Source organism: Macrotis lagotis, chromosome 2 (genome assembly GCF_037893015.1).
Source record: "Macrotis lagotis isolate mMagLag1 chromosome 2, bilby.v1.9.chrom.fasta, whole genome shotgun sequence".
Classification (NCBI taxonomy): domain Eukaryota; kingdom Metazoa; phylum Chordata; class Mammalia; order Peramelemorphia; family Peramelidae; genus Macrotis; species Macrotis lagotis.
In genome coordinates, this window is record NC_133659.1 from 35860426 (window position 1) to 35879244 (window position 18819).

Genomic DNA, 18819 nt, shown 5'->3' on the forward strand with positions numbered 1-18819 from the left:
ATAAATAACCAGTTATGTGACCATAACCAACTCACTTAATTCTATCAGCTCCCTAAAGCAACTGTAAATTATAAAAGAAGTGCTTATCTTTTGTTCCACTCTAGGAGTTCTAGTTCATGAAGTTGCAGGTCCATATTTTTCTTAAAAGATGACAGGTTTAGGGGGTGGGGAGAGGGAAGTAAGATTGGGGGGGAAATTGTAAAACTCTAAATAAAATCTTTAATTAAAAATAAATAAATAAATAAATAAAGTTTAAAAAAGAAATAGTTCCAGTGAAGCTTTTGTTTAATTATTAATAATAAGGATAAATAATAATAATTAGCATACTTTTTACAAAATGTTTTCATGTCCTCTCTCATTTGATCCTCGCGATAGACATGTGAAATCAGTTGTACATGTTATCTTATAATAAAAAACCCAGTATTTGTGCTGTACTTTAAAATTTAAAAAAAAAAAAGACGACAGGTTTATCAAATTTGCAAATGACAGAAATCAGGAAAGAATTACTAATATGCTGTTGGACAGGATTCAAAAAGAACTTGACATTATACTTTGAGTCAAATTGAGTAATATGAAAGTCAATAGAAATAAATGTAAAATCTTATATTTGGGATTAAAAAATCAATTTCACAAAAACAAAATTGGGCAAGCATGACAAGAATTTGTCCAAATGTGATCTGGGTTACTTAGTACATACTCAGTATATAAGTCAGCAGTGAGATAGTTAAGATAGCTTATATGGTATTAGACTACATAAGAAAGGCATAGCATCCAGGAATCAAAATGTTTAACTCCCACAATACCATAAGTCATGCTACATTCTTTTTTTGGGGGTTTTTTTTTTTTTTGCAAGGCAAATGGGGTTAAGTGGCTTGCCCAAGGCCACACAGCTAGGTAATTATTAAGTGTCTGAGGCCGGATTTGAACTCAGGTACTCCTGACTCCTGGGCTTGTGCTCTATCCACTGTACCACCTAGTTGCCCCTTACATTTTTAATATTATTTTTAGTTACTACCTTTTAGGAAATACACTAATTGTCTTGAAAACATCCAAAAGGCAACCAGAGTGTGGAACTGAGTTCATTATATCTGAGAAGCATTTGAAGGAAATGGGGGGTGGTTAACCTAGAGAAGACTTAAGGGGACAGAAGAATTGTCTTCATATATTTAAAAGGCTATCATATAGAAGAGAACTAATTAATGCTCATGAATCACCTTTTAATTCTATTCTAGAATTTTACCAGGAATCAATGTCATATTTTGAAGCATTTCTTTCCAAGGTCTCCATGCTATAGATAAGAGCTAATGACTTGGGTTCAATTTTTTCCATTGTTACTTAATACTGTGGCCTCTGACAAGTTCCTAGTTTCTCTGACATTAGATCAACTGAATTGTGGAGTGCTGGGGCTGTTGGGATATGCTAGAGTTAATTTGTTAAATTTGTAGTGTGAGCATTTACCCCAGCCTCAAATCAGGACTTAGTTTATTGTTTCATTGTTTGTCTAGATTTAAGAAAGTGATGGAGACAATATTAATCATTCGTTTTAGCTTAAAAAGTGTTTTTGGAGAGCTAGTTGTTAAAACATTTATCAGTATTACTGAATTTAATTGAGAACTAGTATAGAAAAAAGTTCTATACTCTGTTTTAAGCAAAAGCTTACTTAATTTATTAAGTTTTCTAATCTAAGCATTTTGGGCTTAGAGATAGAAAGATTCAAAAATGGACAGTTTCCTTATATCTTTGAAAATCTCTCTGGCACAAACAATTTTGAAATTATAATATATATAATATTCTCAAACAACAGACAAAATTCCAAAGTCTAGTTTAAGCAAGTGATCAGAATATAGGTTAACAACCGCAGAATACTAATTATGTAAAATGTCTGCACACCCTCAAGTATAATTTTCTTAAAAAACAATCTTCCTTTAATCACTTTTCCCAAGATTTTTGCTTCTCACTTGTCAAAAGTGAGATGCTTAAGTAAAGTAATCAGGAAGGCAGGTTCCTAATCAATTCAAGGAGACTTTCTTGTACTAACGGTGAAGGAGAGGCCTAAGGGATGGGTTATAAATTGGCAAGGAATTGAGGCAAAAAGAGTTAAGTGACTTGTCCAGGATCACACAACTAATTATATGAGGCTATGCTATTTACTGCACCACCTAGCTGCCCCGGAAACTGTTAAATTTTCAAAAAGAATTTCCATGCAGAATATTGTTTTCCCATAATATTGATTAAGTATTGATTAGCATTTCTCATATTTGGGAGATCAAAGATTTTAGACTAAGAATATATTATTTTGTACTATGTAGCCTAAAGAAGTAAAATGTAGGCAGGAGGCACTCTGTATCCTTCCATGCTACCATTCAGTCTTTATCACTATTCATTCACATACTCTTCCAAATTATGAGGTTCAAAGCATCAAGAATCAAATTATATTCATTCTATTGGACACATCTAGCCAAGGGATCCTCTCTTTCATGTTGTCTTCCACATAAATGCAGTCATATACATCAACCACACAGAAAATAAAAATTTGTATTTCACAGATCCTGGGCCCTTTGAGAGTCTACAAGACTGTTTTATTGGACAATTCACAAAATTTGCTGAATGCAAATGGAGTACCTGAACAATTGCTATTAGTAGTTTTGGTTCTAATAGTCTATAAATGATTTTAAGGGGATCTAATAAGTAAAGGGGTTGTGAGCCAAGTTTCTTATATATCTTATAGCATTAGTGATGTCTTGTACAGTACCATGTCAAGTACTAGTTTTAGAGTCAAGGGGCCAGGAGGAGTCGGTGCTGGTACAGACATTAAGTGACCCTATCCAAATCATATAATGTCCATTTCCTCATTTGAAAAATGGGAAAAATAATAGGATCAAAAATTAAGAGCTAAAAAGGAATTTAGATGCCCCTGAGTAAAATTTCCTGGTTTCATTGAAGAGGAAACTGAGTCATGGAATGAGTAAGTGACTTTCCCCAGATCACAAAAAAAGTATATATCTAAGGCAGAATTTGAAGTCAACACTTAACTGATTCTAGGTACTGGGCACTGTCCACTACACACCATTGCATAGCTTCACAACTTTGTGGTAAGTGATATTTTGTAAACTTGAAATCCTTTTACAATAATAATATCACACCTGACCTGGAGTCCAGGACTGAGCAAGTCACTTAACCTCTGTTTGCCTCAGTTTTCTCATCTTTAAAATGTGAATAATAATAATATTCTACAACCTACTTCCCAAGGTTGTTTTTGAGGATCAAATGAGACAATAATCATCAAGTTTTAGCACCTAGTAAGCGTTAACACCTATATAAGTGTCAGCTATTATTACTTAAAAAACACAAATTAGTATGACTTTATATTTGTTAATTACTGACTTCTCTTCATTTCCATAGAATTAGTACATTGTCAAACCTTGATTACAAAGTAGAACTTTTTTGGTTTATTGGAGTGTTATCAGGTTACTAATAAAAACCAGATGTGATAACATGGGCACTATAATAAATTTTAAAAAATTTAATTTTAATTTTATTTATTTAGATACTATAATATCATAAGCAGAGAAAGAATAATTCTCATGCTCTTCTTTCCCTAAAAATTAGCACTGAGGTATAATGAATCTTACTTAAATGGATTTGGTTATCTTTAACGATGCAAAATGCAATAGTTGGAATACTGGACTTGGGGTCAGGATTACATATATTTGAATCCTGTCTCAAATGCTTACTGGGCATATAGCCCTAGGCCATAATCTCTCCCAGCCTCAATTTATCCTACCTCTAAAATGAGAATTTAATTGTGACTACTCCCCAGACTTGTGAGAATCAAATAAGATACCCTAAAATACTTTGCAAACCTTAATAGTCTATATAAATGCTAGCAATTATTTTGAGGAATTATTTTTCAATCTAATTACCCTTTGGTTTGCCTCTCTCTGCTCTGGTCATTGCCCCAATGTTACCCATCCTTTGTCCTGCCAAAGAAGTGTCACTCAGAGTCTGGACAAGGGCAGCCTTCACTTTGTTTCATAATTCTCCTTTGGGACATTAAACATACGTTTTAAACTAGTTTTAAAGCTTTCTGAGAGCAGGCACTTAAAATGCTTCTGTTTCCCCATATTGCTGGACACATCAGTCAATAAAATTCTTCTTGTATTGAACATCCATTTGTGCAAGAGAAGGAGTCTTTTGAGTGCTCTAATGGATGTGGTTGATTAAATGGATAAATCAGAATAATATTTTATGTTGATATCCCCCCCCCACTTTTTCATTTTGAAATGTTTTGAGATGAATATAGGGATATATATAAAGAATAAAATCATTGTAAATGTATTTTGCTATTTAGTCATTTTAGTTGTATTCAACTTTTTGTGGTTCTTTTGGGATTTTTCTTCGCAAAGATACCAAAGAGTTTGCCATTTCCTTCTCCAGGCAAATTTACAGCTTGAAGAACTAAAGCCAATAGGGTTAAGTGACTTACCCAGCATCACCCAGCTACTAAAATGTCTGAGGCAAGATTTGAACTCAGTTATTCCTGATTCTAGACTTGGCCCCTCTATCTACTGAACCACCTAATTGCCCATAAATAAATGCCCTGTAAATATGTTACAATATTATCACTGTAAGCAATATTATGGTAAATATATTACTATTTTATTATAAAAATAAAGTAAATTTCACTTTAACTAATAACAACAACTGACATAAGGGTGCAAGCCTGAACAAACAGCATTCACATATTAAGTAAATTCTATATATAAAGTTCCATTTTTTTCTGCCACTTATTAGGCTGTGTAAAACCAATTTTCACAAATCACTGATAGTGAGAAGTTCACAGCACAAGAGGGTAATCTTAAGTCTCCTAAAGAATCCAAACACCTCTAAATATAACTGTCTTCAAATTAACATGGTAACATGCCATGGGACCAAAGATTTGGTAACAGACTTTCTAATGGTTAAAAAAAAGTCAAAACAAACCAAAACTTTTCCGTTAATAAAATGAAAACTGATATCTTCACATAAATGTCTTTTCATATGGCACACACATCTTCTCATTTTAAATTCGTAAAAGGCACCACATGTTAACATAAAGAAAATTTTAAAAAATCAATTCACATAATTTCATTTTTTTAGATAAGTAAATATATTTTTAAGGCAGGTATTTTATGTGCAAAACAGAAGAACGGGGGGAAAAAGCCCACATTAATATGACACGGTCTTACACAATCTTCTTTTTTCAACATAGTGAAACACCCTGTGCCAGCATAGTCACAAAACAGACAATAACAATAGTGTCTTCCCTAACAAAGCCTAAACAGAATGCTGAAAATATAGACCCCTTTCACATCAATTTTTTGGCTGTTGTGTGCTTTTCACTTGTCCTTAAAATTACTCATTTTTCCTCATTTCTTCTTTGAGAAATGTCCATATTAATTTATTCACTATGTCGGGCTGATCTTGCTGAAGCCAATGGCTTGCTTCAGACAAAATTGTTAGCCTGAAATGGCTCTTGACATAAATCCTTGTGACTTCGGCCATCTCCACATCCATAAATGCATCTCTTTCTCCCCACAAGAGCAATGTTGGGGTGGTCACCTGATGATACTTTAGTGGCAGGCAGCTGTAAAGAAAAGATACAGGGGGCTTAAAATTCATACTCAAAATTAATACATCATCTTTTTCTAATGTGACAGTATATGCTCTCCTGGGGAACCAGCCTCTATATTAAAATTCTCTCTAAATAATATTTTAGTCCTAATATTTGATTAGGACTTTAAGAATTACAAAGTATTTTGCATGTATTATATATATCATTTGAGAAGTAGATGCCTTATTTTCCTTAGGTTATCCCTATTGAAGAAACTGAGGCCGAGAGATATCAAAGGACTTGCTTTAAATTCATAAAGCTAGTATCTAAGATAGGATTCAAAATCAGGTTTTCCTGACTCTTAGTGATCCACTTAATTTAAATTTGATTCTAGTGGGTTAATTTATTTAAGAAGATTCATTTAATTTGCAATAGGGTTAAGTGTTTGTGGTCGCATTTGAACTCAGGTCCTCATGACTCCAGGGCCCATGCTCTATCCATTGCATCACCTAGCTACCTTAATTCATTTACTTTTTTAAAAAAGATACATAAGAATTTCTGAATGATAGGATGAAAGGGATGACACGGTCTTGTGTCTGTTTTGTGACTGTGTTGGCATAGAGTTGTTTTACTGTGTTGAAAAAAAGAAGACTGTTTCCCTATAATTATCATTCATTTTGTTAAAGTCATATCTCACTATTTAAGACTATCTGACTCTTCATAATACCATTTGGGGTTTTCTAAGTAAAGTTAATGGGGTGTTTTGTCATTTCTTCTTCTAGCTCATTCTACAAATGATGAAACTGAGGAAAATAAGAATAAATGAGTTGCTTGGGTTGAAGTCAGATTTGAACTCTGGGCAATCTTCCTAACTCTAGGTCTGGTGCTCTATCCAATATATACCTTAGCTGTCCTATAAACATATTTAGTGATGCTTGCAAATAATTTCTGAGATTTTTTTTTTTAATCGACATCTGTACTCAGAAATTTTCTTATGTATTTAATCAGGCTTAAATATCATTTCTCATATCTAATATTTTGTTCTACTAATGATATCATTTATTTTATAATAATTATGTTATAATTATAATAGTAATTATAATAATAAACAACTATTTAATGCCATGTTAATTTATTAACTATTGCATACCAAACTATGTCATACAGGAAGGAGGTAGAACAATGGCCAGATCTTCCCTCCATTTATTAGGATGTAAATCATTCCTTTCAATCACAAAACATGCTGGTTTGTGTGATTTCCACAAACTGTTAGCAGCAAGTGACACAGACTAGAGTTTCCCCCTTCCATGACTAATAAGCTGTAAATTCCCACCCTCTTAGAAAAAAATAAGATAAATTTCACAGAAAAAAAGTTTCCATTGTTCCTAGTGATACAAAAAGCAAAGCAGACTAATGAACCAAACCCACACAACCAAATTTCCCCCAAAGATTAAAAAAAAAGATGGCACTCTCCTCTCCTGTCCTTGAGATGAGGCCTTGGATTTCCAGAATTCAACTGGAATATTTTGCCCAGCCAAAAGACACTGACCTGAAGATATTTCGGAAATGGTTAATTGGGCCCGTGAGTGCTCCAGGTTGAGAAAAGACATAAACATAGGCTTCAAGATCTTCTAGGGTTAATCTGCACCCTTTTTTTCCAATGCCAGTCCTCTGGCTAGTAAATAAATGTTTCAAAGCCTATGGTAGAGAAAAGGTGAGTCCTTCATCTGTTGTTCATAAATCTAATCATTGCCTTCTGATGAGAGATTGAGGTGGGGGGCAGCAGGTACCCCCTCCTCTAGACAGATCAGTCTGCTCACTATCCTCACATGCCCCACACTCATTGATAGCTTGTGATACTTTTCCTGTATGTGCATCCAAATTCTAGGAGACCCATCACCTTGAAACTTTGCCTGAGTCAATTCAATACAACCAATATTTATTAAGCTGTTACTATGTATATAAGCAATCTTTCTGCGTGCTGGTTATACAAGGAATGGATCCCTCCTCTCAAGAGGTTTACATTATTAAGAGAGAGATATAATGTGTAAATGAATAAATGATACAAGAAAGATTATGATGGAGGCAAAAGAGAACTCTAGGAATAGTTGAGGAAGGAGAAAACACTAGTAGTGGGGGGATTCAGGTAAGATAAATTATTTTACTTTTATATTAATAACAAATCATTAAATTGGCATTCAGGCTTTTCTCCCCAATTTCCCCATTAAGGCCCAGCTCTTGTTAAAAAGTCAGTCCATGAAGGACATGACTATTTGCTCTTAGCACTCCAAGAGCACTAGAAGACCTAATTTCTGCATAAACAGAATCCAGTCCGGGGAAGCTCTTACCCTAGAGAAAAGAGCCCTTTGTCCTTGTACCCCTCTATTAAAGTTCAGGGTGATAAAGGAGAAAACCTTTCTTCTCATGAAGGAGAAAACTAACCAGAATGGTTTGGATGGAGTGGGATCTCCCTGTGCAAAGTGCTGAACACCACTGAGTTTCATGATCAAGTCACATTCTCATCTGAAAACCTTTAGCCCACCTCCTCATTAAATGTTCACCAACTAGGGCTGCTTTTCATTTGTCAAAGGAGTTCCCGTTCAAGAAAGAATTTAAGGCTTTCAGGATTTCCATTAAATATCTTTTATTACTGAGAGAAACTATTGACCATCAGTTTTTTGATTGCTGGCTAGCCTAATTAATAAAAACTCTGTCTTAGGGGTTTTCATTGCTTACACCAGCACTGGGCTTTGAAAAAAGCATTAGGAGTCTAAGGGGTGGAGATTCATTCATTCAATAAACATTTATTAAGTGCCTACTCTGTGACAGACATTGTGAGGTAAGGAAAGGGTACATACCAAGATGGAGGAAGGAGATGGAATATTCAATTTAAGGAATATGTGGAACAAAGAATACAGAGAGGAGTGTAATGCGAAATAAGGTTAAAAATGGGGGCGGCTAGGTGGTGCAGTGGATAAAGCACCGGCCCTGGAGTCAGGAGTCCCTGGGTTCAAAATGAAGGTTGGAGTTAAACTAGATAGGTATTTAAATGAGGGTCTACAGAATTTGAATTTTATGTTAGAGGCAATAATGGGTCACTGAAGACTTTTGAGTAGGAGTGTGACATAGTCAGTCCTTTACCTAGGGATGATGGTTTTGGCAGTTGTGAAAGATGATTTGAAGAGAAAGGATACTGAAAGTAGGGGAACCAGTTCAAGGGCTTTTAGAATAATTCAGATGACAGGTAATGAGGCCTAACAGACCTTCAGTTTGAGAGAGAAAGGAATAAATGGGAGAAATGATACAGAAACAAAATTAACAAAACCTGTCAAGGGTTGGTAGACAGTGAAAGAGGGATATAACTAAGTTTTCAAACTTGGATTTCTGGGAGTATGGTAAGTATCGAACAAAGAAAATGGGCAAGAGGTGGAGTTTTCCAGGTTGTGTTGCTGGACTGGAATTCAGGGAAGAGCTTGGGATGGGATATTTAAATTTGGGAGTCCTCTGGTAATCTTGAAATCATAAAGGAGAAGAAGAAAAGAAGAGGCCAAAAGCAAAGTCTTAGGGAACATGTAGGCTTTTGAGAAAGGCACTAAACAAATAAAGGAGAATGAAAATGGGAGAGAAATAATGAGAATAATGGTACCTGTTATAAGGATCAACTGAGATACTATATGTAAAGCACTTTGCAAACTGTAAAACACTATTTAAATCCTATCATCATCATTGTTTTCACATTAAAAGGAGTATTCAGACAGGTTCAAAGGAGAACCATGGAAAAGCAACATCACGGAAGCCAAAGAATGAATCTCTAGAAGGAGGTCAAGACAAGAGTAGGTCAGTGAAACCTGGAGGGATCTGCATGAACTGATGCTGAGTGAGATGAGTAGAACCAGAAAAACACTGCACACCCTAACAGCAACATGGGGCAATGATCAACCTTGATGGACTCACTCATTCCATCAGTGCAACAATCAGGAACATTTTTGGGTTGTCTGCAACGCAAAGTGCCATCTGTATCCAGATAAGGAGATGTGGAGTTTTGAACAAAGTGCAAGGACTATTCCCTTTAATTTAGGAAAAAAAAAAAACCAGATATCTTATTGTCTGATCTTGTTACCTCTTAGACTTCTCGTCTCTTCTTTAAGAATATGATTTCTCTCTCATTACACCCAATCTGAATCAATGTACAACATGAAAACAAAGTAAAGACTGACAGACTGCTTTCCATGGGGGGGGGTGGGGGGAGGGAAGTAAGAGTGGGGGGAAAATTGTAAAACTCAAATAATATCTTTAATAAAAATAAATTTAAAAAAAAGACAAGAATAGGGCACTCTATGAACAAAACAAAAAGGAAGATTGTCCTGGTCCTCTAGGAGCTTATCTTCTAATGGACGAAGACAACACATTGCAAGGGTGATAAGAAGGGGAAGAATGCAGGAGAGTCAACAATACTGAAGCAAAGTTGGGGCTGTGATAAGGCCAAGGAATTCTGAAATTAGGAAAGTCATTGAAGCATTTAGATTCAAAAGCAGATCTAAAGAGGTTGTGCAGGAAATGATGGGATGATAGGCTCAACAAGTAAAGAAAGCAACACTAAATTGAGGAGGGAGACAAAGAAACATAGCAAGTACAGATCTGATGTGAACAAGAGCAATGAGCTCAGTTGGAATTAATTCCCCCTTCTAAAGTGGATTCGGGATCATGGGCAGTTCTATTCCGTGACAGGTAGGCTAACCAAGGGGGAAAGAAAGATTTTGGAATTCCATTTAAAAAAAAAAGACACCCAAGGAGGGAACACACTGCCCTGCTCTTGTTGAAAGGCAAAAGTGTTGCTTTTATTCTTTCTAAGAAAAAGAAGCAACATCTAAATTATGATCTTGTGAGCTACAAAAGGGCAAGAGAGGAGATCCAGACCTCTTCTCTGTCACAGATCCAAAAGGTGGAGTCCATCTAAAATTTTGTAGATAGTTGAGTGCCAGGAGGGCTGAAGTCTCAACTGATTCCCTGACTTTGGCACTACAGAGAATACAAATCAACAAGCAATAATGATTTACTAAGGACTGAGGCTATATAAGGGAAAGTGTGCCTCAGAGGATTGAGGGCAAATGTTTGGACTTCTGTTTCTTACTATATTTTTTCAGTAAACATCTCTGTAAAAGCTAATTAATGTCAATGAGTTGAATGATTCTGGGATCTAAATCACTGTGGGGGAATTGATGATATGTTTTTTATTGATGATAAGTTGTAGTTAAGTGGCACAGTGGATAGAGTCCTGGATCTGGAGTCAGGAAGTCCTCAGTACAAATCCAGTCTCAGACACTTAACTAGTTATGTGACCCTGAACAAATCACTTAAGGGAGATATGAACTGTAACTAGAAGTTGATTAGGGAAGAACACAACACAGTGAGATCTCAAACAGACATCGCTAAAGAAGGACACCCTCAATCTCTCAAAGGAATCCCTAGAAACCTGAAGGAGATGTAGTCTTGTCAGTTTGAGAGGAAATTGAAATAAGGATTCCAGAGCCCCAAGGCTACATTCAGGATGAAGAAAACTTGAGAGGATTTCAGGGTCTAATGAGTCACTTTAAAGGATAGTAGATGCTTAGATCTATACAGGTAAGGAAAGAGTTGAAAAATGGAGACTGATTAAAAAAGAAGAGAGAAGGGATGATTGATGGGGAAAGGCAATTCCAATCAACATTTACTACTCCCCTGACTGTCCAAAGTATTTACTGATTCTGTTCAATTTGACACTTCATTGTATAGTATTTTATGATGTTCTTGAATGATTTTAAGCCTAATTATTTGTTGTTTGTAAGTACAAAATGGTGACATCATTTCAGTGTGCTCTGTATAAATAAACTGGTGATCATCTTTAGAATTCCTTTATCCACTGCGGTCACCTTTTTCTCTATCTCTCCTCTTAACATCTCCACCCCTCCTTGCCCTCCCTTCTTCACCAACACAAACTTGGCAGTGCCTGGCTTTTTATGGGAACAGTTCAAATGCCAGCATACACCAAGCATTTAGACTAATGGCAGGTTTTTAAAGGCTTTCTACAAGATGCAGTCTGGAATGGAGACCCTGAAATGTTACTGAATGAGGACCTTTGCCTAAAATAGAGAAAATAGCAACCTGGAAAATAAACAAAGCAATTAGGTGAAAATTTAAAATCATATGGTACAGTTCCCCATTGCCCATGTGTTGGTTTTTTTTAAAAAGGACCAAATTTGCTTAAAAACTTTCTCAGGAATATTGATACTATCATTTCCATAACCTCACCTTGAAATCATTTATGGTGAACATGAATTCTGGGAACCAGGGCATTTGAAAGAAGAAGTAGTAACCAGATTTGATGAGCTGTGTAGGGTGCCAGAGGATGTATTCTGAAACAAAAATGCACAGGAATTAAAAGCAAAAATTGCTAAACTGGGGAGGGGAAAAAAATGACTGGACAGGCAATAAACTGAGTTAAGACTATAAGGAAGTTAATAAATTAGCCCTACTACATGCTGATTTAGGTGGGGATATAAATGTACATTTAAGGAATACTAACATTTAAGAAATGTTAATAGGGATAATCTCTAAATAGATATAAATACAAAAAAGCTTTTACTCTCTAGAGAGGAATTTAATATGAAATAGGTCTATCTTAGGTCACATACTAAAAGTATTTAAAAAATAATAATATTAAAAAATAATAACAGGAAGGGTTAGTACTTTTACATATGTTATCTCAACCCAATAAGGTATCATCTCCATTTAACAGATGAGGATACTAAGACTTCAAGAGATCAAGGGATTTGCCCAGCATCACACAGCTGGACCATATCTGAGGCAGAGTTGGAACTCATGTCTTCTTAACTCCACAGCCAACAAACACTCTAACCACTTCATCACTTAGCTGTCAATTAATTTTTGTTAATGAAATATCAAAATGGCCTTGTTCCATGGTGACTTCATCTCATATCGTGCTTTATATCTCATCCAGTCATCTACCTGCCAATTTTCTTGCCCATTCCCCTGCCTTGAGCATATGTTCTTTATATTCACCCTAGTTTTACATCTCCTGTTCTGGAAACAGTAATCAAATCCACTCTCCCTCACTGCTTCTGGAAAGGGCTTGTCAATGGATTCTCTTTACCATCCCCATGACTTCCCAAACTAAAATACTCTTTCTTGGTCTCTGGTCTTATATCTGTATAGTTTCCCTGTGTCAGAAGCTCCTTGAGGGCAGGGTCTATCTGCATTTGTTTCCCTGGGTTTAGTATTATTTGTGGCATCTAATCAAGTTTTTTTTCATTGATCCATTAAAATGATCCCATTGTCTGGATCATATGAACTGCTGTGTCATGGTGATATAGTTTTACATTTCTTTTTAACAGGAGCATATTAGATGTTCAAAGAATTCACCAACTTCTGTGAAAGTCAGGGAGACACATTGTGAAGACCACTGCAAAAAAAGGGAAGGGAAAGGCCGGATACTACCCAAACTCAGGTTAGTTTGTACAGTATCATCCCTGAAATTCATGCAGTCTGAGTCTTGGCCTCTACCTCTTAAATTCACTCCAGAGTGACTCAACATGTCTCCAAGGATATATGAGAGGGTAATTATTTGTTGTTATTGTTTAAAATGTTTCCATAGTATCATAGGATGAACAAGGGAGAAGGAAGGGGAATTGAGACTTCATTAAATCAACCACCCTCAAAGATTGTGGATTAAGATTTTCTCCCTTGTAGAAACTTCTCTCTGATCATAAGGTAGCTCAAATTTTGGAGGGCATTTGTTTGATAGGTCCCATCCAAGTGACCTCAAGGCTTTTTCTAACTCAAAATCTATGGTCAGTTATTATGCAGTGTTCTAATAGAACAAGCCCTAGGTTGTTGTACATTTTAAAATTCAGTCCCTTATGTTCGACACTGTCCCTTTTCACAATTGTTCTTGGGTGTTCATTGCTTTTAACACACTCATCTCAATCTGTTGTCTGGGTGAAGGTATCAAAGTACTAAGTCCATGGGCTTTGGGATAGCTATTTTCCTCAATACTCAGAGGCCACTAAGACAATTATTTTTGCTTACTTTTTGGTTCACAGAGATAAAGTTTTCAGAAATGTGATCTGGATAAGTATTAAGTTTTTTCTAAAAAATATTATTTAGATCCACATCCAGAGAAAGAACTATGGAACTGAAATGCAGGTTAAAGCATGCTATTTTCACTTCTTAAATTTGTTTTTTTGTTTTTTTCACTTTTGTTCTGATTCTTCTTTCATAGCATGACTGATATGGAAATATGTTTAATATGATTGTGCATGTATGACCTATATCAGATTATGTACTAGCTTAAGGCAGAGAAGTGTTAAAAACTATCTTTACATATAATTGGAAAAATTAATAAGTAATTTTTTAAAAAAAGCTCTATTTAGCAAGAAACTCTATTTGGCAACATGGTTAGAGATCTCAGTCAAACTAAGGAAAGAGTATCTACTATTAGGTCTAATATTCACAGAGCAAAATGCCTCAGGATCTCATCTTTGTGAAATGTGCTGGTTATTCTCCCCACTTCACAGGTGAGAAAGCTGAGGCTGAGGCTAAGGTTGAGCTGTCCAGGGTCACATGGCTAGGTAAGAATCTGAAGTTGAGTTTAAAATCTAGTCATCCATCCTTTCTTGAAGTTTAACATTTTATTCACTACAGCACTCAGCTGCCTTTAATATAGAATGGTTGGCAAATTGTAAAGAGAAATAAATAGCTGAACATGTTCTTTGATGCTCATATTGACTCAGGCTGTGTCCTAGTTCTTATCAATAGAAGTTCTAGAAACATCCCTGACTGTAATTTTAGTTGAACTGATTAGCCAGCTGTCTCTCTGACAGAATAAATTGGGCAAAAAAAAAAAAAGACTTCTGGGTCATCTGGGTAAACATATAGATGGTTCAATACAAAGTTATGGGTGAAAAGGCCTGTGAGAATGTAGCCCAAATCTAAAACTCAAATTCTCTGCTGTTGGGTTGGGGGATGAGATATTCTGCAGAACTTGGGACAGTGAGAAGTTTCAGAGAGACTCACTTAGGCTTGATATAAGGAAAAACTTCCTACAATTAGCTCTATCCTCCTGGGAAGATAATGGGTTTTTTTTCCCCTCATTGAGGGCTATGGGGTCCCTACTGGTGAAAATTATAATAATGTGAAAGCCATTTTCTAGCACATCTCAGGCAGTAAAGGTCATGAATAAGGTGGGTTCCTAGCAAAAGTTTTATAAGGGAAAGACATTATAATAATAATATTATGTTGTCTCTCTCAATGAATAATGAAAACAAGATTAATGTAAGCCAAAAGAAAACCCACTGACTGGGGCATGACATCAGCAAGGCCCCGTAGACTCTAGCCAAAACAGAACTGATATGGCACCCAGGTATCTGGAACCAAAGTCCAGGCATGAACAGAGTGAACTCAAAAATATAAGCCAATCCACACTAAAATGCTTTATAACTTCTCCCTTTGTCTAATTTCTTTAATTATTATGGGGGGGGGGGTTGAGGGGTTTTTGTGGGAATTCCAATATGCTGTCTAGCTGCCACCCTAGACTGACCCAATTTAAGTTCTCACTTTGATTATTAAACTACTTATATAATCAATTTGGAGCTCCCTAGTCTCTTTCTTCAGATTTGGCATGGGCCCCCTTTGTTTAGGAGAGACTTGACTATCCCACTGTGGGGGGATTTTTCAGGCAAGGCAGGTCTTCGAGCAAAGCTTAGATTATCACTTATTGGGTGTGCTGCAGGGTGGAGGAGGAATTCTTATGACTATAGGTTGGAATCCAAGGCTTTTTTTTTTTGGCAATTGGGAGTTTAGTGACTTGCCCTGGGTCACCCTTCTAGTAAGTGCCTGAGGCCAGATTTGAAATCATGAAGATGAGTCTTCCAGTGTTCTAGGCACTTCAGCATTACTGAACTACTCCCTTTTCATGTAAGCCTCTAGTAAATGTTTATAAACCTGACTTGAGCTCCTGAAAGCTTGGTAAGAGCCAGTGGAAGAGGTGAGAATGGATAAATGAAATCTCATTTGCTAAAAGTAAATATAAATGAGCTCAACTTCTGTGACCTGTCCAGGCACACAGCTAATAAGAGTGAGGCTGGATTTGAACTCATGAAGAGGAGTCTTCCTTGTCCCAGGCCCTGAACTCTTTGCACTATGGCCACATTGCTGCCTTAATCTATCCTCTACGCAGCTGTCAAAGTGATACTTCAAAATAAAGGTAAGACTATGCCACTCAAATTCTTATAGAATCTTAGCGAATCACATTCCAGCTTTTATAGCCTTCCCAACCAGACTCCAATCTACTTTTACAGCTTCTGTAAAGTGCTTTACAAATATTATCTCACTTGATCCTCATAGCAACCCAGAAAGGTGGGTCCTATTGTTATCTTTATTTTACAGAAGAGGGAACTGAGGCATATTTGCCTAGGGTCCCATGAGTAGGAAGGGTCTGAGTCTGGATTTGAACTCAGATCTTCCTGACTTTGGGGGGGGAGAGGTCCATGCCCTATGGTGCCATCTAGCTGCCACCCTGTATATGTAAATACATACACCCGTATATGCTTACAAGTGGGTATATGATATACTTATGTCCATCAGGTCTTCCTTGATAGAATGTAGGCTCCTTGAAGGCAGGGATCATTTCATGTTTCATTTACCTCTTTGAATCCCCAACACCTATCATCAAACGCAGTGTCTGGCTCTTAATAAATGCTTAATAAATAATTGCCAACTAATTGATCAATTTAGTTGTCACTGCATCATACCCAGCTGCAAGGTTGGTGCAAATGCCTATTTTTATATGTCTATCGACTTGGGCATAAACATGGAAGCTTATGAGTAGTGACTTGTAAAACTCACCTGTGAATACATTTGGATGAGGAAAATTAATCACAACAAGTTTGGTCACCAGTTCTGGATAACAGATGGCAATGAGCCAGGCAATCATCCCTCCCCAGTCATGGCCAATCAGAACACACTTACTGTAACCTGAAAAGAGAAACACATAGATATATGCCTACTCATGTATATCCACAAAACATTTTACATACACACATCCATACATAATCATATGAGGGGAAAAGAGAGGAGAAGAATGAAAGGGGGTGGAAAGAGAAAAAGAAACAAAGAAGAAAGACAGAAAGACACAAAGGAGAGATTGGTCTACCCTCATGAACAACAATCAGGTTTTACTTCATATTTGCCCTTCTGAACCTTCTAGTAAGAACAACTAACATTTATATATATTATATAGATAGATAGATAGATAGATAGATAGAGAGAGAGAGAGAGAGAGAGAGATCATTGTAGAATTTATTTTAAAGAAATGCAATTTATTACTTGGACATCGATATATATATATATATGTATATATATATATATATCATTGTAGAATTTATTTTAAAGAAATGCAATTTCATTACTTGGATATCGATACACATTCATATAAATCAATCAATCAATCAATCAATCAATCATGGTAGAAGTTATTTTAAAGAAATGCAATTTTACTACCTGGAATTAGAAGAACAATGTCCCTAGCTTTGTGATTTTGGGGAAATAACTTTCCCTTTCTGGTTCTCTTTTTCCTCATCTGGGAAGTGATGGGGTTGGACTAAATAATAGTTTGAATTTATTTTGTACAATAAAGTCTGCAAATTACTATATATACATACTCATCAGTGTTATGAGGTAGGTAATACAAGTATTATCAAGTTTTAATAGATGAAGAAACTGAGGCTCAGAAAAACTGTAATGGAATGATCTCTATGGTCCCTTTGCTAATCTAGGCTAATAAGATGTTGCTAAAGAAAGATTCCACAAAGACTTCTTTTTTAATGAATGAATAGTGAAAATACTTGTTTGTAAATCAGTAGTTCCACACTATTTTTTAAACCTTCTAATTCTTTTAGATATTTATAATAGTCCCCTTTGGATTCCTGTTCACACTAGGGATTTACTTAGTGAAAGGAATGAGTCTCTCTTTTCGTTGCTCACATACCTAAAGAGTCTAAGATATCTTTGATGTCCACAACAATGCAGTCCAACTTATAGCTCTCTTGATGAGAGGGAGCATCTGTTTCTCCATAGCCTCTCAAATCCAAAGCTACAACTCGATATTCACTTTTAAATTCCCGTAATTGGTGACGCCAAGAGTACCTGTGTCAGAAAGAGAAATTAAACATAGGAGATTAAATTATCACAATGTAAATAAATACTAAATAAATAAATACTAAAGACTAAAGAATTTTTAAACAAAAAACCATAAACTTATACATCTTTAATATAAAAAGGAGTAACTAATATTTACATAAGGCTTTAAAGTTTGCAAAATGCTATATATATGTATATATACATATATATATATATATATATATATATATATATATATATATTATCCCATTTGTGCCTCATAACAACCCTGTCTGGTAGGTGGTATCATTATTCCCATCTTACAGATGAGAGAACTGAGGCAGACTGAGGTTAAGTAGTAAACAACTGGTAGGTTTGAGAAAGGATTTGAACTCGGGTCTTCCTGAATCTGGGTCCAGAGGCTTAACTACAGTCCCTCCTAGTGACCTTCAACAGGAAGAGAAGTGATGCGTCTATTAGTAAGCAGAGACAAAATGATGTTTAAGACAGGAACATTCGTTTTCCTCATCAGACAAGAATATGAGATCTCAAATTCAGGTTTGGAAAAGACTATAGCAATTACCTGATTCAACACCTTCTTGGAACAGATGAAGAAACTGAGGCCAGGAGAGGTGAGGTGATTTGTCCAGAGGCAGACAACTAAGGAGAGAGCCAGATTTTTGAAACTGATTCTCTTTGCCTTGAGGAGCATTTCCTTTTACACTCTACCAAACTGAGCTGTCTTTGTTGTCAAAATCACCTTTCTGTTATATTTTTATATGATCTGACACTATCAATCTGTGAAGCATTAACTGAATGAAGAAGCTAAGTTACAGCTGGTGTGAAGTCACATCTTTTATTTCTAGGAGTAATTAAAAGATTTCATGATGACAAAAAAAAATAAGTGAAGAAAAATTAGAGAAATTGGTCAAAGCTCATTATCTAGACCAGCAGATGGTAAAATGCTGGTCTAGATAATGAGCTTTAACCAATTTCTCCAATTTTTCTTCACTTATTTTTCAATGCAAGATCATTTGAAACCATCTATTTAT

The 18819-nt window shown here is 35.8% G+C and overlaps 1 protein-coding gene across 1 annotated transcript in view; it reads right to left on the reverse strand.

Moving 5' to 3' along the window:
- Positions 1-278: 278 nt before the first annotated feature.
- EPHX4 (epoxide hydrolase 4) overlaps positions 279-18819 on the reverse strand; it is a 35307-nt gene continuing 16766 nt past the window's right edge. The window contains exons 3-7 of the mRNA XM_074221689.1: positions 17637-17794; positions 16496-16624; positions 11882-11985; positions 7143-7291; positions 279-5626 (exon numbers count right to left, since the gene is read on the reverse strand). Coding sequence (XP_074077790.1) covers positions 5395-5626; positions 7143-7291; positions 11882-11985; positions 16496-16624; positions 17637-17794 — 772 coding nt within the window. The 3' untranslated portion in view covers positions 279-5394. The remainder of the gene's footprint in view (positions 5627-7142; positions 7292-11881; positions 11986-16495; positions 16625-17636; positions 17795-18819) is intronic.